This window comes from Haliotis asinina, chromosome 11 (genome assembly GCF_037392515.1).
Source record: "Haliotis asinina isolate JCU_RB_2024 chromosome 11, JCU_Hal_asi_v2, whole genome shotgun sequence".
In the NCBI taxonomy this organism is placed as follows: domain Eukaryota; kingdom Metazoa; phylum Mollusca; class Gastropoda; order Lepetellida; family Haliotidae; genus Haliotis; species Haliotis asinina.
In genome coordinates, this window is record NC_090290.1 from 20,038,838 (window position 1) to 20,059,433 (window position 20,596).

The 20,596-nt window shown below is 40.6% G+C and overlaps 2 protein-coding genes across 5 annotated transcripts in view; one reads left to right on the forward strand and one right to left on the reverse strand.

The window, feature by feature from the left end:
- On the forward strand, nucleotides 1–5,451 carry LOC137255686 (glycoprotein-N-acetylgalactosamine 3-beta-galactosyltransferase 1-like). 4 transcript variants are annotated; one of them, XM_067793173.1, is made up of 5 exons: nucleotides 1–129; nucleotides 1,877–2,005; nucleotides 2,205–2,411; nucleotides 2,912–3,519; nucleotides 3,862–5,451. In XM_067793173.1, the coding sequence occupies exons 3-5, from the start codon at nucleotides 2,228–2,230 to the stop codon at nucleotides 3,988–3,990; spliced, it is 921 nt and encodes a 306-aa protein (XP_067649274.1). In that variant the 5' UTR covers nucleotides 1–129; nucleotides 1,877–2,005; nucleotides 2,205–2,227; the 3' UTR covers nucleotides 3,991–5,451. The 4 variants fall into 4 exon arrangements, with proteins under 4 accessions (XP_067649274.1, XP_067649273.1, XP_067649275.1 ...); XM_067793175.1 differs by having other exon boundaries at nucleotides 34–129; nucleotides 2,208–2,411; XM_067793172.1 differs by lacking the exon at nucleotides 1,877–2,005.
- Nucleotides 5,301–20,596, reverse strand: part of LOC137255685 (uncharacterized) — a 24,609-nt gene continuing 9,313 nt past the window's right edge. The window contains exons 6-22 of the mRNA XM_067793171.1: nucleotides 19,040–19,172; nucleotides 17,704–17,896; nucleotides 16,558–17,236; nucleotides 15,801–15,966; nucleotides 15,149–15,266; nucleotides 14,579–14,773; nucleotides 13,784–13,820; nucleotides 12,980–13,246; nucleotides 12,465–12,521; nucleotides 12,148–12,317; nucleotides 11,705–11,900; nucleotides 10,057–10,176; nucleotides 9,336–9,490; nucleotides 8,942–9,061; nucleotides 7,479–7,593; nucleotides 6,991–7,084; nucleotides 5,301–6,593 (exon numbers count right to left, since the gene is read on the reverse strand). Coding sequence (XP_067649272.1) covers nucleotides 6,452–6,593; nucleotides 6,991–7,084; nucleotides 7,479–7,593; nucleotides 8,942–9,061; nucleotides 9,336–9,490; nucleotides 10,057–10,176; nucleotides 11,705–11,900; nucleotides 12,148–12,317; nucleotides 12,465–12,521; nucleotides 12,980–13,246; nucleotides 13,784–13,820; nucleotides 14,579–14,773; nucleotides 15,149–15,266; nucleotides 15,801–15,966; nucleotides 16,558–17,236; nucleotides 17,704–17,896; nucleotides 19,040–19,172 — 2,957 coding nt within the window. The 3' untranslated portion in view covers nucleotides 5,301–6,451. The remainder of the gene's footprint in view (nucleotides 6,594–6,990; nucleotides 7,085–7,478; nucleotides 7,594–8,941; nucleotides 9,062–9,335; nucleotides 9,491–10,056; nucleotides 10,177–11,704; nucleotides 11,901–12,147; nucleotides 12,318–12,464; nucleotides 12,522–12,979; nucleotides 13,247–13,783; nucleotides 13,821–14,578; nucleotides 14,774–15,148; nucleotides 15,267–15,800; nucleotides 15,967–16,557; nucleotides 17,237–17,703; nucleotides 17,897–19,039; nucleotides 19,173–20,596) is intronic.

Here is a 20,596-nt window from a genome sequence, read left to right on the forward strand (position 1 = left end):
AACAGATTATTGAACGCAATTCACGTGTTGCCGGTTACAGTTTTCTGCGTACATCGACAACTCTCCTCCATGTTTGTCGACGTGACGGTTTTACATCCAGCCGTGAGAACAGCAGGATGTTTCCAAGAGGTGAGTTTTTACCACTTTGATGCATCAACAACACAAGTACATGGATAACGTGACGTGTTGGTTCTGCTGTCGAGTTGTGGTTTTTGTTTCTGTTATTCTCAACGGTTATGTAATGCCTCCTCCCCCCCCCCCCCCCCCCCCCCCCCCCTCCTGTGACATTGCTGGAATATTTCGTAAAACTGAACACATTCATGCATCGGTTACACAAAGGTTTGTAACGTGTTTAGCACAAAACATCAATGGGAGGGATCCCTCTGACATTTCAACCAACAGAATTTTGAAAATTCGTCCACGGTCGTCTTGCCGAGAGAAGAGCAAATATGGGTCGATAAATATGTCGGAGACATATGGCGGTATTGATGTTCTCTTCACACATGTTCATGTTGATACTGGCGTAGGACAAAGTAGCATCCGATAAGATGGATGATATGATCAGATGCCGGCTTCTGTTCCAGCTGCGTTTAGTTGTACGCCGCACTTAGCAATATTCAAGCTATAGGGCGGCGGTCTGTAAATAATCGAGTCTGGACCAGACAACCCAGTGATCAACAACATGAGCATCGATCTGTACAACTGGGAACCTATGACATGTGTCAACCAAATAAGCGAGCCTGACCACCGCATCCCGTTAGTTGCCACGTACGACAAGCATAGTCGCCTTTTATGACAAGCATGGGTTGCTGACGGCCTATTCTACCCCGGGACCTTCACGGGTCTCCAGTAAGTAAAGATTGTTTTGTGAAGTTGATATACTTGTGTTGAGTCGTTGGCATGTTTATTACGTACAGAAGCTACACGTATGTTACCCCAACACCTAGACTCTTAAATGAAAATATTTTACAGAAAAAAAGAATTCACCAAAATAAGTTTAAAATATAAGGAACAGGGTGTTTCTTCGTTTTCAGAAGCTAAAGAAATCCCACATCCTTGGCATATCCTTTGCACGAAATCCTAAGGTCATCACACTTGTTGAATATTCATTTAGTGCAGTTTTCGAGATATAATACGGGGATGCCCACAAAAATGGTGAACGTACTCCGCGTATTTCTCAAAGTAGGAAGGACACGCGTAAAACCCACGGCAGTGTACATTCTGGAACAAACTACTCTAGGGCTACACTGATCGATCACACGGGTGAAGTATTCGTGCTTCATCACAAAGATCGTAAAATGGGAATCTGTGAGACACCAATCACAGACTTCTGTATTAAGATAAAGACCTTTAAAGCCGACATATATTCATAAGGCAAGAGAATTCCGCATGAAGAGGTACATTCTTCATGGGTGTCGGGTGCCGGGTGTTCATTTGTTTTTTTTTCCTGAAGCGGCTGAAACATTAGTTCCATTTAGTTACCGAACTACAATCTACATGATCCTCGGGGATGGAGAGGTGATTATCTTTGTGAATAAAGGGTGCTTGAAGGTGAAAAATGAGTGAATTTAGCTCTACGCCGTTGTCAATAAAATTTCTGTCATGTGGCGGTGGTCTGTTCGAGTGTGGACCAGATACTTACGTGATCAACAATATGAACATCGATCTAAGCAACTGGGACTCGATGACATGTGTCAACTACGTCAGTGACGATTGTCGCCTCTTTCGACAAGCATGGGTTACTGATGATCAATTCTAACCCGTATCTTCATGGTGAAAAACGAAGTAAACGTTTATTCTCAAGTAAGCAATATGTCAGCCACATTTTTGGAACAGCAGTGTCAATTGAAATACATTATATATAAATTTTGGACAGGACAGTAAAATCAGCCTGATTCCCATGGTTTGTTTCTCCCGAGCCAACACTCCGACACTTACCCACAACTGAACGGCAGCCATCACTACATGGGCGACTCGCCCTACATTTAGGAAAATCCAAGACCAGGTAGTTAGATTTTTTCCATAGCATTTTCTTCGATACTATGGAAATTATAGGACTTCCAAGAACGATGTGATTGTAACGATGAACCTTTAAATACATTATTTCGAAGCATGGAAAGAAGCTGGAGAGATAGTATCGACTCTGTTTGAGATTACCTTAATTCACTCGCGTTGTCTTATTACTTTTATATATTCCCTGCCAGCAGTTTTAGGACAATGAAGTACGATGTCCACCCGATGGCTGTATCTGTGGATGACTGGTTTTACTTCCGGTGTCCTGGGTGTGGTGTGTCTTTACTTAACCGCTCGGGTCGCATACAGCACCGACAAACAATGGACAGGAAGAAGCCCAAGGTACATGCTTGCGCATGCTCCTGAGTCGAACGAGGAGCATACTGTTATGCAAACAGGTGCGTGTTGTCCAGTTCTGTGGAGATATGAGTTGCAATTAAAGTGAGTTATTTTAGTTTTACGCCGCTTTTAGCAATATTTCAGTAATATTACGGCGAAGAAGACCGGAAGATGCTTCGCAGATTGTGCCCATGTGGCAACTGGAACATCAGTCTTCGACCTGACGAGCAAACGCTTTAACCACAAGGCTACCCAATAGCCTCTGCAATATAAATCCTGCTTCTCTCAGGTACCCCCTCAATTATCAAGTTCGTAATATAGTGTAACCACAAGGCTACCCAATAGCCTCTGCAATATAAATCCTGCTTCTCTCAGGTACCCCCTCAATTATCAAGTTCGTAATATAGTGAAACCACCCGGCCGACTGTCCTTGTTAGCAATTTGTGCCGGGTAATGGTTGGTGTTTGTACCCGAGAGTATATATAACGAGTCTTGACATCAGACAGGATCCGTGAAAGTTCATAAACTATATAATACGCTCTTCTTCGTCGAATTTCAGATGTCAACATCCTCTGCTGGATTGTTGTCCATCCAATAAACTTTGCAAACAGGAGTATGTCCGTCAAACGGACTTGGACAAAAAGGTGTGATACCATCCTCTTCTTCAGTTCGGAGACAGATCCATATTTCCCTACAATAGGACTGAACATTCCTGAAGGAAGAGACAGCTTACCTGCCAAATCGTATGCGGCATTAATGTACATATACAAACACCACTACGACCAAGCCGATTGGTTCCTCAAAGCTGACGACGACACCTATGTCATAATGGAAAATCTACGTCACTTCCTCCGGGACAAAAACACGACGGAACCGTATTACTATGGTCAGGTGTTCCGGAATTCCTACAACAGCGGTGGCGCGGGGTACGTCCTTGGAAGAGAAGTACTCCGTCGGTTTGGAGAAGAGGCTCCAAACACGGGCATGTGTACTCATGGCCTGTCGGAAGATGTTGTGATTGGTCAGTGTTTGTCGTTCTTAGGGGTGATGCTCTGGGTAGGTACAGAGGACTCTTTAGGAAGACCATTGTTCAACTGGAACAATGCATATGGGTCTCTGAACGATGACGTCCCTGACTGGGCAAGGAACTCTACTCACACCATGACGGTAAGTTTTGAAAAATACTGTGAGTGAGCAAGTTCAGTTTTACTCCGCTGTTTGCAACATTCCGGCAATGTCATGGCGCGAGATACACGCTTGACACATTGTATCGATGTGGGGAATGGAACCCGGATATTCGGTTTGACGAGAGAACGCTTTCACCACCAGGCTACCCCAGCGACCCTTAAGGCTGCAAATAAATCACTTTTCGTTGTTGACATTTACTTCATGGGTGTGACATTTCATGCAATCAACCCTTTAAAAAATAATTATTAAATTATGAAATGTATAAATTGTGCTCTGTGATAAAACATATCATAATATTATATGTTTTCTTTCTATTTTCAGGGTCTGCACAGCGTCAGTAATATTGCAGTCTCCTTTCATTACGTGAAACATCCAGATATACAATACTTCGAATTTTTCCTCTACAATTTGACTGTGCATGGCTTCCACAGGCCCATCTGGCCTACATGAATATAAACAATGCGTGTGCTTGTTCATCCTTTTCATAGACTTCCTGATTTGTCACCTGAATGGAGTAGAATTACTCAGTGTTACTGATTATCACTGCGTGTGTTATCACTGCAAGGTGTGTTACTGATCACTGTAGACTGATCACTGCTGATCAATGCGTGCTTTATTACTGACCAACGCATGCTTTATTACTGATTTCTGCTATGTTTATTTGGTATGACTGCCCGCGATACCACTGCAGGCTTTATTACTGTTCAATGCAAGGTTTTATTACTAATCACTGCAGACGCTACTAGAGATCGATGCGTGCTTTATTACTGATCAACGCATGATTTATTACAGATCTCTGCAGACTTTGTCACTTATCACCTTCAGGCTTTCAGAATAATCACCTACAGACTCGATCACTGACCAGCTGCAGATCAACCACAAGAGAAGGGTTTGGTCCAAGACAATCAACACAATACTTCCCAGAGTTTTTTTCTTTGCTTGCACAGCAGTCGCAAGTCAAAGTTATCGAACAGGATTTCACGTCCCTTCGATCACTGGTTTCGCCCCTATGTGAAGTCAGGCAAAACATAATTCAGGCACATGTGTGAATGAGGGGTGCTACGGGTAGAGCAGGCATATCATCCCGTCGTGAACACGTGGTGTCAGCACTGATTTCTAGTGATCCATTCACATAATTTTCACAACTACTTTACGCTTTACACCTGTCAAGAGTGAATAATCGTTTGCGTTGACATTTCATATTGAAAGGTCTCATGATTGGTCAGCTAATGCGTCATGATTTGCCGGTCACAGACTCAAAAACTGACCACCTACTAGCGAAATGACCGATGACCAACATGTTCAAATAGTGGTCGCTAACACGTTATACGTGAATTTCTATGAAATATCACTACAGGCTTTATGACTGATAACATGCGTCTCTAGCCTCTGTGAATAATCATTTACAGGCTCTATGAGTGAACATATGCGTCCTGTTTAAGTGACCGCCTATAGGCTATATGGATGATCATTTAAAGACTGGATGATTGATCACATGGGTCATGTTAAAGTGATCGCCTACAGGTTCTATGGATAATCATTTACAAACCAGGCTCTGTGAACGATCATTCAAAGGCTATATGATTGATCGCATGTGTCATCTTTATGTGGTCGCCTACAGACTCTGCAAATGGTCATTCCCAGGCTCCATGTGGGATCACATGCGCCATGTTTATGTGGTCGCCTACTGGCTCTATTATGATCATTTACAGGCTCCATTAGTGATCAAATGGGTCCTATATGCATGATTGTAAGGTTCTATCGGGGGTCATTTACAGGCGAGATGAAGAATATGTGATGCAACAACAATGAAACCAGGAAGGTAAAGATCCACAACAAACAATAATGAAATCAAAATAATATACATTTCTCAATAAACACTATCAAATAAAGTGCACGTAGCTAATGATACCTATGGGTGTGTTGACTTTTGAATACAAACCTCATGTGCCTTTTCTACCAGCTATCAAATCCCCAGGGCCTCCTTTCACAAAGCACGAAGTCACTAAGGTAGCTTTTGAACAAAGTTAAAGAATGGGAGTTAGGGTTAACTTTGGAAAAGATTGCTTTTGAGAGGAGGACAAGTTCGTTATTATTGTGCTCTGAAATACATGATCTTTTGAAAATGTTATTTGTGATGCAGAATACAGCGGAAGCTGTCTTAACCGGCATTCACTGCGACTGAAGAAATACTCCGGTTTATACAAAGTGCCGGTTTGTAGAGCTGATGATAAATGTACAAGCCAAGGGCGGGACTGAGATTGTACGCCAGTGGTGACAACTTGCCGGATTGGGCAGATGCCGGTTTTGACATCTTCCACTGTAATTGCAATGCAATTTGGATTTTGTGAGCTTCTAACACCCAAGTGCCGCTACTGAGAGAAAATGTTATCCTTGTATATATGAAATGACCTAACAGGTGTCAGAGCTTAAGGTTAAGGTCTTGAATTGTGATACGTACGTCCAGTCACTATATTTGATGGGATGGCACTTTCTATCAGTCCAGGAAGTGGTGTTTACGAGCTGAATACACATAAATATTACAATATTACAAATTCTACATAGCTGATGAGGCAATACAATTTCCATGTTCATGTATATGAAATATAACATCAAGAAAGCAACTCGTGTACATACAGTAACAGCATCTCTATCAGTGTGTCTGATTACATATTTATGTGATCATGTTATACCTTTTCGGTAACGTCTTACAATAAATTGCCATTCAAACAAGGATGGGGCCGTGAATTAGCAAACGCGCATTCGTGATTGCATGCGTGCGTGATTGCAAGGGGTCTTATTTTCTTTGGCCTTTTCAAATTATCTCGAACATCTTGAAAGCATTAAAATTTGGAAATTTTAACCGTCAGAAAATCATATTTTTGCAATTTTGGGCAAACAGATTTGGCGGTCAGGGGGCGGCGTAATAGTACTGGTCATCAGAAGAAGATGGTGTGAGACCTAAGGTGGCCTGGAGCTTTCCCAACACCTCGGCAAATGTTGGCCGCATGTCAGGGGACCTGTTCCAACAACTTCCCATAAGTTCGTAGTGCCTGTGGAGATGAAAAACTTTACCAGCACATCTAAATGTAATGTGTTCATGGATGTGTACAGCAATATTGTACTTAGTAAGATTTTTGTCTAGTTTTTACGACCACAAGGGTGGATACTTTATTTTCGTAAAGGTGACTTACAGCATCGGGTGTTGACAAATGGCATCGTATCAAAATTGAGTAGATCGATAGTGACAATCACTGCTTTCGTGAATACCTACAAATTACCCTGTTAAACAACATTCAAGCACAAGAAGAGCAAAGTTGACAGGAAAGTCACTAAACGTGATCCAGGTTGACGGATACAGATTGAAAAATATTGGTGTTTTCATCATACAACAAAAAGAAGTGTTTTACTTACTCGTTCTTAGCAGTATATTCATAAGAAGCTACTTACACATCTTCGGCAAACTCCGGTTTCTGGAGACGATATCCATTTTGAATCTTTGTAGGGATATCCCGACTTCTTACAGCGTCGTATGGAGTCTTGCCTGTTGGTAGATTGAGAAATGAGCATTATGCTTGCTGCTTGTTCATATCTTCATCAATGAAACTTCATCCAGCCTGTATTTGACAATGGCATTATTTCACAGTGTTCAATATCTGCTCATTTGCTTTTGTTATTAGTAAGGGTATTAATCTAGGAGGGCAGTGATGTTCCCTGAGACGGGTTACATGAAAAGGTGAAACAGAATTGGAATGATTTAATTGGAACTCGATCTAGCCGGCAGTCATGTGCAAGTCGCACAATTCGTTCTAGTTACATTTAAGTGGCCGGCTCATATTGACAGTTAAATATTCAGAACAGTCAATGGACAACGTTGTAACAAGTCTGCATAATATATGTATATGGCGGTGACATCGATAAAAAAATAAGTGTACTACCCATGCTGAAGATCTCCCACATTGTGACCCCAAAGGACCAGATGTCACTCTTTTCATTGGCTTCCTTCAGAGACTGAAGACACTCTGGAGCAGTCCACTTCACGGGGATTCGATCCTGTGAAAGCAGTTTGACAGTATTAACTGAATCATTGTTTTCTTAGAGTATTATTATTACGAAATCTTCATCCACATTTTCGCTCTCCACATCACGGGGAATTCGAACCTGGAAAATAGGGACTTTTGTTTGAGTCTGGAAGTCCACCACTCACATCGCTATTGCACAAATGTCTTTCAAAAGAATGCATCCCTTAAACCAGTTCTGACATGAGATGTGCTAGTGATACTGAACTATCAAACTAAGTTGGCGATTCAGAAAGTTGAACGAAACATTTAAACGAAATGGTGTAATGAACAGTACACAATATTTTGAGATTATTTTCAGAATAATTATTATTTTGGAAAGTTTTTTCTACCTACAAGATACAACTCTGTGTAGACGTTGCCAAAACAACCGCTATATTCGTCAGTGAAGTAAATCGTGATTATGCGTGATAATCGTCGAAACACTGGCATTGTTAATAATATATCTGTCACACGGACACCTCTATGGAATTGAATACATAGACAATGTTGTAATTATTTCGGTCCAAAGGTGTTTCAACATATTTACCATCGGGCCGTTGGTTAAATACTCGCAAAGCACCATGTGTGTATTGTCTGCTCCCATCAGTATCCTTCTTAATAGTATGTGTACAATGCGATATCAGTGAACACTGCTAACTCTGGACATGTCTCTGTACCCTGAAAAACTGCTTTGCAGTTATTCTACTGTCGGACTCTAAGGACTTCCGTGGTGTGTAATCTTGTGAATGACCTGTCGCCATGATACTGTACGACATGGTAAATCCGCATTGATAAAACTCGTGGACTCATCTTAGCCGATCTTAAAGAAAGAGAGTCACTGTAAAGGAAATTCGAAAGAACAGATGTTGCTGGGCTACACGGCGTGTTTTCATATGTCTTCGAACTTTCTGGTTCGGCTACTTTGTCCGAGTGACTAAATAATTTTCTTATATGTAAATAGGAGAGCAAATGCAATCTTTTCAAGACAAATATAATGTTAATTCATATCGGCTTACTAAGAGCAGTATCTACAAATAATTGATGTTATTTCGTATTTTGGGGAGTTCAGCTGAGAAACTGTATTCTTTTTCATACCTGACAGTTGATCCTTGGTTGAGAAATGACATTTGTTTAATAGATAACGTCTGACCTTATAGGAGGGCTCAGTCGAGGAAACATCATTTTTTGGTCTGGTGATTTGGTTGTAATGAGCAGTCTAGTTAAGAAATGTCATTTGATTGAAGGAAAAGGTTTGTAGTTATGGACAGCTTAGCTGAGAAATTGAATCATATTTGGTGTTAGGGTGAACTTAGCTTAGTTTATTTGTTAAATAAACTCACCAATGCAGCCTTCGTGTCTTCCCCATCTTCTTCCAATTTGCAGGGACCAAATCCAGTGATCTTGATCTCGTCGGAGGATGATAGAAGGCAGTTACGAGCCCCTAGCTTCCGGTGAACGATCTGTGTTATTTGCCAAAGCGTAGAAATTAACCAAAAATCAATGAAATATTGTTGTGGGCCCACTTACCTAGGCAAACAAGTTTAGAGAATGGGCGGAGAAATCAACATTATCAGATTACATGCCTCAACATAGTTTTCTGCTGGCTTTTGTGTTTAATGTCTCTTCCTTTATTCTGGAATTGGCTATAGGAATAGCATCAATTACGCCCAAACTATTCTTGTCAAAACGCATGAACCGGATAGTGAATTGTTAGCTGACGTATGTGCAACTCACGCCTTTGCTTGCCAAGTAGTCCATCCCCCGAGATACTCCTAGGGCAAACCGTTGGATCCTCTCCATGATTTCGTCATTGATCTTATTCTGATGGCATAACAGCCATTTGTCTAGCTGTCCTTTCTCGCATAACTCCAAGACCATCACTGGTCCCACTATGGAGAATACGAAAATCAAAATCTTAAAATACGCACAGAGCATTTGTGCTCCAGAGCCGGTTGTCATTTCCAGATAACAATTGCAAGAATTTTTTGTACACCAAAAAGAGGGGAAAGAAGAAAAATCGGCAACAAGTATGATGATGGTAAATTCTGATGGATTTGGTTGCTGGTGTAAAAATTGTCACATTCGTTTGTTGTAATAGAAATACCACTGTGTGATCCTGTGGTTTATAAATAACATCCTGGACTGAGAACAGCACTTGGCCTACGAGTCGAGAATAAGACTTGGTCACTGTTATGGCTTCATATCTAAGGCGGTGTGCTGGATGTGTTGCTCAGTGATTGGTGACTTTGAAGTTGACCTTAAAGAATAGCCTGTTTTAGTTCTATTCTTTTTTTTCATGGTTTGGTAGCTGGCAAATGTGGGATCAGTTAACTTGTGGTTGCCTATATTTGGGACAACCAGTATGCTTACTGTCAAAATTGGGACAGCAGGCTAGATCAATTACAGAAGTGTGAAATTTCACCATCAAATTCGGGACTAAACCGAGAATACGTACATGCATCGTTGTCGACAACTGCCCCGATAAACTTTAGGACATTCCTATGTTCTCCAACTTGGGTTGCAGCAAAGTTGATCTTTGCCATCATCAGAAGTCTGTTGTCATTATTCACGTCACCTGGAATGTACCAAGTGTCTCACAAGTCTTGCATACTTAGTTGTAAATGGACAGAAGTCGCTCAGTACTATCAATAAGGTTGTATGCACTCAAAAATAACCAAAGGTTTCTTTTTTTAATTAAACAAATTTGTCGGATTCTGGCCTTAACAGCCACCGACTGTTTGAATGGCATGTACTTAGAACTTGCGTATTTTGTGAGTGAGTTAATATTTAACGTCACATCGGCAATATCTCAGCCATATCGTGACGAGAACATTTAAGATTTAAATGGAATATATGCATATTGTAAAAGTCTGTCAACGAAGGACAGGAAAACTAGAATATCATAACTGGAATTATAATTAGCATGGAAAGTTAAAACTAATATCATTATTTAGATAATACAACAAAAAACAGGCTATGGAAGGCCAACAACAGAGGGTAGATCACCATACTAGGGACCGTGGGGACTTACAGTACCTTTGCCACCTACATCGACCCCAGTTGGATTTACACCATCCCTTCAGCTGCTGACGATTGTAGGAAATGTTAGCCAGAATTAAAACAACAAGAATACTACGTTTAACAAGCCCTGGTAAGTTTAAGTATATGTTTTAAATGTTATATATATATATATTATATTTTATATTTGTGGGTTATTTGATGTTATGATTTTGAACTTAAAACAAGATGATTAAAACATTTTAGGCGTCGATCGATGTGCTGCTTAAATGTGGATTGCCACAAGCAAATTATCATCCTACTGAATGAAGAAGTCTGATCAGGCGGAGATATTTATTCACTTTGGCATTTATGAGGTGTATGGTAGGCGGTGTTCAACACGCTTGACTCCTGAAAGTTTCCAGGCCTTCATTCCACTCCACCATTGAAACGTATGTTACATGTGTCGTTTTACGAGGAAGGCAATAGCAGATTATTCAGAGTGGAATATGTGCAGGTTATGAATAGGTGGTACACGGCAATCTGTTAGCGCCTCGTAAGACTGTTTTGGTTGAATACTCAACAGTGAGCTGAGAATGAAATTTGAATACACATCACCATAGACAAACACATATTTAGAGTATAAATTAATATAGTATCTGAATATTTTCGATTTGGAGCATTTGCGGTCATCATTCAGCGTTTTGTCTGGTGTTCTGTTACGCATCGTAACTCGAAGTAATAAGTTACCTGCCAGATCTTTGCCGTTTCCTAATTAAACCTGGCTAAGTGGTCATTGTATTACCGGAACCATGGGAATTTGGAACCATTTATCAGCTTATTCATGTTAGGATAAAATACATAGCTCGATACAGAGAAATACGACATCTTGCGTCCCTAAATTCCACATTATCAAATGTATATATCGCATGCTTTCTTTATGGCATCAGCATCTACCCTTGAGCACTTGGCTTCCTTTGTGTTTTCTCCTCTGAAGGCAGTTTTGATTTATTGATCCTAGAAGAGCATAGTTTGGACTTATCAAACACAAGAAATAAAACAGAATGTTATGTCTCTCACACACTTCTGTATGCGTTAGCATATACCTTTGAGCAATTTGGCCACCACGTCAGTTGATTTTTTGCCTTGATTGTGCTTGGCCCTGAGTATCCTAGCAAACCTGCCCACCTTCAGCTCCTGCATTAGCTTCAGATTTTCCTTAGGTATGTACCACGACTGCTCCGATCCGAACTCCATACTGCCATACAGGTAGATTTCATCGCCAGCATCGTACGCATTGTTCTGCAAGATAAAGAACAAATATAACAGATCCTGCCTCTGGATGTAGCTTTTTCGACAAAATATCCGTCTCTTTGTGTTGAGACGTTTAACAATGATGATGATGATGATGATGATGACGATGATGATGATGACGATGATGATGAAGATGGTGCTGATGATGATGACGACGACGATAATGATGGTGCTGATGATGATGGAATGTGGTGGTAATTGTGTTTCTGCTGCTGCAATGATAAGCATTCATTACCTTGTAACCCATAATTTTCACTTCATCGTTGTTCTTCTTTTCACGACGATGTTCTTGATTGCCACGCCTGGTTGTGATCCGACTCCGCCGCCGTTTCATCATGGCTGCTGCCTTCCCGGTTCTCCACAGGAAGATACCAACGCCAAGTACCACTACTATTAACAGAGCCCCTGGAGAAAGAACAGTAAGTGAGTGAGTTAGTGCGTGCGTGAGTTTCTGTGCGCACATCTCTTTCAGAAATTGTACAATCCTAATATTCACACCGAATCACCAACACCGGAAAGAAATATAAGGTGTAGCATGTGGACAGTACGGACCTACTGCTATTCCAGCGATCGCTCCTACGCCAATCCCTGGTTCGGCTGGGGCATTCACTGAAATTACAAAAAAACATTTAATGAAAAAACTCAGTATCAGTGTACTGTTTAAAATTAAATTTGTGAACGAGTGAGTGTGTTTAGTTTTACGCCGCTCTCAGCAATATTGTGGCTAAATGGTAGCAGTCCGTAAATAATCAAATCCCTACCAGACAATCCAGGCATCAACAGCATGAGCATCAATCTACGCACTTGGGAACCGATGGTATCTGCGAGCCTGACCACCCCATCGTCACTTACGACAAGCATAGGTTGCTGAAGATCAATTCTAACCCAGATCTTCAAGGACAAGAACTTGTGAGTGGAAGCAAGCAAAAAAGTCATAGGTCATATTGCCATTTTCAGCTTCATCTCGACAAGAACAACTTCAGGCATCCACAAGAAGTGTGTATGGAAGCAGACAAGATAAAGTGAATGGTAGATGACATTTGATCAGTATAAAGATATATACTCACATGTCTTAAAAGACACAGCGACCGGTTTACTTTTGATTCCGCCATAGTCTGTTGTGACCTTGACCGTATAGGCTGTGCTAGGGTCAAGGTCGGTAAGGTCATAGTAATTAGCGTCCTTGTAAACTTTGATCATATCAGAATGTCCCGTGTCCCAATCATAGCTTATCCAGATGAATGTCCGGGGATAGCAGCTCGGAGAATGATGCCACGATACACGAACACTTGATTGGCCGATCTCCTCCGTTTTCACTCCCATTGGTCCAAAATCTAGATTATCCAATAACAAACCGATAATATGCTATTTCTACATGTATTGTTCGCATACGAACACGTAATCGTTTGAACCTAAGTTTATTATACTAGATTATTATTTAGAACAATAGTGGACCATTTGGGGACAAGGGCGATCCACGTATCTGACGCTGAACACAGTTGTTTCCCCTCGGAATCGTGTGATCGTGGTTCGGATCACTTTTTATTGGAAGACGAACCTGACTTGTTTTCATGAAATGCTAATGATGTTGGACCCCTTTCTAACTGTTATGTTTGGCGACATTAAACACAATTCAACCAAGCACACACGCATATGCATACATAGAAAATTGTGTGACTGACTAGCTTAGTGGGTTAGGTTTCCTCCGGCCTTAGACTGAGGTTCGATCCCGATGTCTGTATATGAGATACATAATATGGATACACATAGTTAACTAGCTGAAACCGTGCTCATAGTTGCAGAATAATAAACAGATCCATAGTGAGTGTCAATTATAATTCGTGTGCGATAGCTAAAGAATTCATCCTTACAGGCTTCTGTTCCGTTCAGTGATGTCAAATTCGTCAACTGGAAAACAGAAAATATCAACATGGGTTAACGTACAGTTTGTTATAGCATTCCTGCAAATCTACCAATTTGTCACCAATACTGGATTTTGTAGTGATAAGTGACCACGTGACCAAAGTGACAACATGGCTATAATCGAAACTGCATTTTATGCAGAAAACCAAAGATCATGGTGACATCTCCTGTATTAGATGTTACCCGCATTTTAACAGTTGGGGTAAGGGTAACACTATCTTTCAGGGCATTGTCAGTCACGGTGGCCCGTTCATTTCTGATAACATTCGGGCATTTTACTGACAATTCTATCCATTTGAGCTATAAAACGGATAGAGAATAAAGTTTTTATCACGACGTGAAAGACTGAAATTCCGGTTGCAGAGAAACCTTGTTAATTGTGTATTGAATGTGTCAGAGTAATCAGTATCCGAAATAACGAATCAATCACTATAGTTTCTGATCGTATTATGAAAATGCACAATATTTGTCCGGAAACTAATGCGTCCGCTCTATTTGTGTTCTGAATAACGAGGTATTCATGTAATGCAGGTTTATATAACCCCAATTGCTGATGACGCATGCTGTTTACAGCATACCAACTATATTGGCACACGCCATTCCAATGATCAAGAGCATGAGCATCATCCTATAGAAATGGGATACGTTAACATGTGTCAAGCAAACCCGTTATGCGCATCTCACGACAAGCATAGGTGACTGAAGATGAATTCCAATACGGATCTCCATAGACTGTAGCTGACCTGAATCACTTTGGAGGTCCTGAGGCCCGCTCTGTTGACCACGTCTACGTTCAGATTAACGGCGGCTGTCTGGATGGAGGCCTTGGACACCATCAACCAACAGTTGCTAATGGCGACGGTGCTCACACGATTGTAACAAACGTCCAGCGAGTTCGGACAATAGCATTTCGTGACCCTGTCTTTGCACTCGGACATCTGAGACATGAATTCGTCAAATATTCATACGCATGTACGTTTACCTGTAGCAAGCATACATCAAGTCAAGATCAACTGGTCGTTTGTTTGGTCAGATCTGTTTAAAGACACACTATCACACCAAATTTCTCAAATCAATATCACTAACACTTAACTATCAGCCCCCAGCGATGGTACCATTTAATCTATTCTGAAAAAAGTATGTATTAAGATTACAATATGAAATTAAAAACTGCGTACTAAGTAACGATGCACTAGATCGACTTAAATCGTCGCCCCAGAGTGGCTCGTTACGTCGGCATATATAATATCATTATATTGCAGGAATAAAGCTAAAAGCGACCTAAAATCAAACACTCCATCACTGTTACTTACAGGAATAGATGACATGGGTATTGTGTTGTTAGTCAGCGAAATGCCGTTACTTTTCTGCGTGACTCTGATCTCTATATGCCCCAGACCACTCTGCTCGTCCACTGCCGTCAACTTCAACCTTTCAAATACATCAAGCATGTAGCCCCATGCATATTTGTACCATTAAGGTCTATCTTATATGCTTACACATGTTTGAAAGTGAGATAAAAGCGCACAATAAAATAATCCTGTTTTTTCTACAGGAAAGATACATTTGGAAATGCTGCTTTCAGTAGTATTGCACATATACCCTGGTCCCTGACAGATCCACCAACTGCCCCTTTGGTGCAATCCGTGACCGCAGGTATGATACAAATAAAACATGTTTCCTGTGCTTCCATTCGAACAAACAACACGACTTATGGTCAGAGCATCCAAACTCAACCAGGGAAGACGAAAACACCACTCAGTGACATCACCGCAAGTCGCTGCCTTTCTGCTAATGTCACACCAGTGATTGCGAAAGATCTTCATGTACATGTATGTTACAGAATTTATCTGTACAAAGTGCGTATATCCACAACTACGTACTGGACACATGTGCGTTATTATCTGACACATGAAGTGTAAAGTTAATTTCTTTCGTGATTAAAGAAATGAATAGTTTTCTTACCTGGAGCTAAACGGAATATTTGACTGTTCATTTCTGTGAAAGATGATGTTTGGAAAGTCTGGGGGCGTGAAATCATATGTCACACTTGCTGAGTCTACTCTCGTGTTGCCGAGGATGTCGTAGGCCTTGATCCAAACTGTGAGGGTGCTGCCGCTCCTGACACTATCTGTAAGACCAAGTTATACACCGACGTGGTTCTGTATAGCGTGTGCCTATAATTTTTAACGGACCCCTAAGAAGGAAACAAATTTTATACGATAAATATTTCATTTTGTACAAAGGGCATTCGGACCTCTTCTGAATTCATATCTGAAATGGGAAGTTCGGGTCCTATCACCATTTTCTTATTCAAGTATAGACCCCTACAGAGTACAGGACTCATGGAAGCATAGTCTGCCTCCAATTGATTAATTCATTGTGTGAATCCTGACCCATGACCAAATCAGACTTTCCAGTGATGATTTTGAAACAACTTGTGGAGAAAGTGTGTTTGACGCTAACCAGAATTACATTGAATTTACCAATCATCAGTAACTGACAATGCCATGTTCATTTTGTTATAATATATCATAGTGTTGTTACATGCCATATTCAATCGTAAAATATAGAGTGAACTTTAAAGACTAGTTTGCAGGTAAATCGAAAATAAAACTGACTCCAAAGTCCACCCCATTAGGATTTATCTTCATTGGCAACACTCGCCCCCAATTTTTTTGAAATACTACAGCGTTGTCAGACGCTGGTGTTTGTCATTTACCTCTAGTCACGTTCAGGTGCAGTGAAGTGTTCAATCCAGCAACATCATGCCAGTTAGGCGGTGCCTCTTTGATTAACCCTCCGGTTTTATTGATAGCGCTAGTCCACCGGAAGCGAACAATACCTCGCAGGTTTGGGATTGCATCGGTCGTCCTTCTTCCTTCGTAGTCATCACTCTTATTGGCCACACTCTTAAAAATCGGAGGATCGTCAACAATCTTGACACTGAAGGGTAGGATTCTATTTAGAAATTTGCCGTGTTCATGGACATAGTTCATGAAATGATTCTCCCAGTCAACAATAACAGGTTTGGAGACATCAGTTATCCATTGAAACCACTTCTCCTGCTGTGCTGAGGATATCTTCAGGGCATGGTTTGCATCCGTGGTGACTTTTGACTCTTTGTCATAAAGGGCAAACCGCCTCATGTATAAAGAGTTATTGGCCTTGTCCGCAGCTTCAAGGATGAAGGAATACATTCCTGATTCATCAGGAGCATACGGAAGAGGGTAGGCAATGGGAGTTGTATGTTTAACTTGTTGATGGATCACGGGCCGCAGTCGGTCCACCTCTCTCAAGTCTCCATCGCCATTGGGTTCAAGTTTGAAAGCCTCCCAAGTGTATTTGTACATTCCAGAATTCGCATCTGTCCAGCCTTCCCACCGCAAAGTAATGGGGGTCTGTAAACAGAAAGAACCTGTCGTATATACTTAACCTTTGCGTATAACTAAAAGTTGAAGGTCAGAGCAAAATATACAACCTTGACTATCCTCAGAACATAATTCCGTTTCGTGTAAAGGAGGAAAAAGCTGAAAATCTTTTTAATAGTAACAGTGAAAATACTTTTTTATTGACTATCCGTTTGTGGTGAAAGAAGAAAAAGCTCTGCAATCTTTCAGAAGTATCAATTAAATTATCCTTGACTATCTTGACTCTCCTCAGAAACTGATTCCGTTCGGGAAAAGGAAGAAATCACTGTGAAAACTTTTTGAAAAAGATCAGTGAAAAGTAGCTAATTCTGATTGTCCTCAGAAAAAGTCTTCTTAATGTTTTGTACTGAGGGGTGAAATACAATTACCGTGAGGTATACACTGGACTCTCATCAGTGTGACTAATAATCGGGAACAACCATTTATATATGTTTTACCTTAGTGAATTCTGGACTCAAGTGGAATGCTTGATCAGGACTTTGGTATATTGGTTTATCGAAATCAAAGTAGAATCCGACAGATTCCTCAGCTTGGATGCCCAGGAATGTTTCTGTCGTAGTTACCCGATTGGAATCGACATCGTACAGCTGCCTATAGCCCCCACTCGAAACCTTGAACGTGATTGTTAATCTGTGAAGAACAAGAATTTGATGAACGGTATGGAGCAAGTGTATAAGTGCGGTGTTATGTCGCTTGTAGCAACATTCCAGCAATATGAATATATAGGATTCGCACATTGCTGGCATATGGGGACTAGATCCCAGGTCTTTGGCTTGATGAGTGAACCTTATCCACTAGACTACATCACCGTCCTTAAACGGCTTGGATACTAGTATATCATACTTACATACAATTTTGGTAAATGTGTATGCCTTTAATAATAAATCGTCTCGACATGTGACTGTCTTTGTCTTTATGCTGAAAGATTTATGCTGACCTAGTCGACGTATAGACATATTTTACTACGCATTCAGGAGCTTTGCATTTAAATGCCATGACAGCAACCAGAATATTATAATATATATTGATATCCCGCTTAAAACAAATTAACATGAAGACATTTACATGATTATACTTATACTTATATTATAAGTGTGTTTCTCCGTCTAATCCGTGAAGATCAGTCAGCAAGCCATGCTTGCCATAAAAGCCCACTATGCTTGTCGTAAGAGGTGACTAAGGGGATCGGGTGGTTCAATGAGTTGGATGACACATGTCATCGGTTTCCAGACTCGATTGTATACAGACCGCCGCAATATAGCTGGAATATTGCTGGGTGTGGAGTAAAACTAAACTCACCCATATTCCACCATCCACGATCGTAAATTTTGTATTGTAAGTATTGTTGAAGCCTCGGTATTGAATGGCATGGAGACATGTTTTCATTTCATGTAATTATAATATACTTTTCAATTATATACATTCAGCAATATTCAAGCTATATGGAAGCGCTCTGTAAATAATCTAGTTTGGCCTAGACAAACCAGTGATAAACATCATCAGCATCGATCTCTGTGGCTGGGGCACGATGACACCAACGATGACCATCCGACTGCGTATGTGTCATCCAACTCTATACCGAAACGTCGCACCATAGAAATAGTTTCTAGTATGTCGCCTCTGACGACAATTATCGGTTTGCTGGAGATCAATTCTAACCCGCTTAATCATTCACCCATACAGTTGTACCCCGAACTGAACATATATAAGCATGCATGCTTTGTCGTGTCCACGACTATGACTCATGGAAAGAGATGACATAAAGAAGAATACCTGTCTCCATTTTCTAATGACCGATCAAAGTTTTCCTTGTCAACAAAACACGTCACAAGAGCCTGGGGATGGTTGTTGTCAATCGTTCCATTACAGAAGAATGTTTCCTTGAGGTTTACCACGTCTGCTCCACCTATCAGAAAGAAAGGTTCACAGGCATAATATGTATACTACGTACCCATCAAAAGTTTAGACACACTAGTGTAAATGTAGCCACTTACTTCAGTCAACTATTCTAAACCAGATTTTGCGAAATATTCAACAGTGTTTATAGGTAAGGTTGACACGTGAACTGAAGCATTGTGAAACACCTTCATAAGATTGAAAAGATTGAATTCAATAAATGGTGAAACTCGGCGAAATTCTTAAGAAACGTGTACACTAAAGCGCAGTTGTTCCCATGCAGAGTATTTGCACATGCTTTTAAGCAATTTAATCATCACGCAATTTATCTGCATAGGGTTTGAAGTTAATTCCCCTACGTTAATTAGTTAAAACATCAACCCTTCCCTTGCGTACTAGGAGTCCACATGTCATGCATTGAGTATGTTTGACAAAATATGAACCGAGACGTCCTCCACCAATAACGAGACGCTTAATCAAAGTCGAACTCAATGTCTAATATATTCAGTGAGGTCAGGGATAGTATTGAAGTTGGCACTAGTTGCACCAGTCATTGTCATCGTGTTTCAAACTTGTCCGATTTCTTGATGGAGTGAGTGAGTTGGTTTTCGCGCCGCTTGTAACGATATTTCAGCCATATCACAGAGGGGGACACCGGATATGGGCTTCACACATTGTACCCATGTGGGTAATTGAACCTGGGTTTCTGAGGATTAAACGCCTGATTCTTGACAATGACCTCATTTACCAACGTCATGCGATTTAAGTGTAGTGCGTATAAAACAAAAACCCCTTTGCCATACGCTATAATGTTTCGTTCTATTTTGTTTTAGATTTGACATATAATTAGTTTTTGGTTGTAACATTTTCCAGATAGTAAGTTAATTTGAGGTTCAGATAAATATCTTTGCTATGATTAATGGTAGCATATTAATACTGTAAAAAATATTAGATGTTGCGATACGTAATGGAATACTAGTATTCAGCTTTAGCATCTAATTGTTGAACACCTCTAAAGTTTTACATTAGATCCAGTTATTTTGATTGGTGGTTATTTTAATGCAAGATCGGATGATCTACAGGAGAGTATTCCTGATTTTGATGGCAGCAGAAGGAGTGATGTGGATGTAATTAAAAGAGTTGTTAAAAGAGAAACCGAAGATATTATATCCACACATTCGGCAAGTCATAGACTTCAGCTCCGTTCGTGGCTTACACATCGTTAATGCTCGATGTGGCAATGACACAAATATAAGTGCAATGACTTCCTTCGGCAATGTGGGTGCGAGTCTGATACATTGATACAAATCGTTTACATATATTACTAAATAAGATAGGGTTCTTGAGAGGCATTTCGAAGTCGGTATTTTAATATACGACAAAATGTTATAGATGTCAACTTCCTTATTGTTTTCACAACGTTTCTGAGCTATT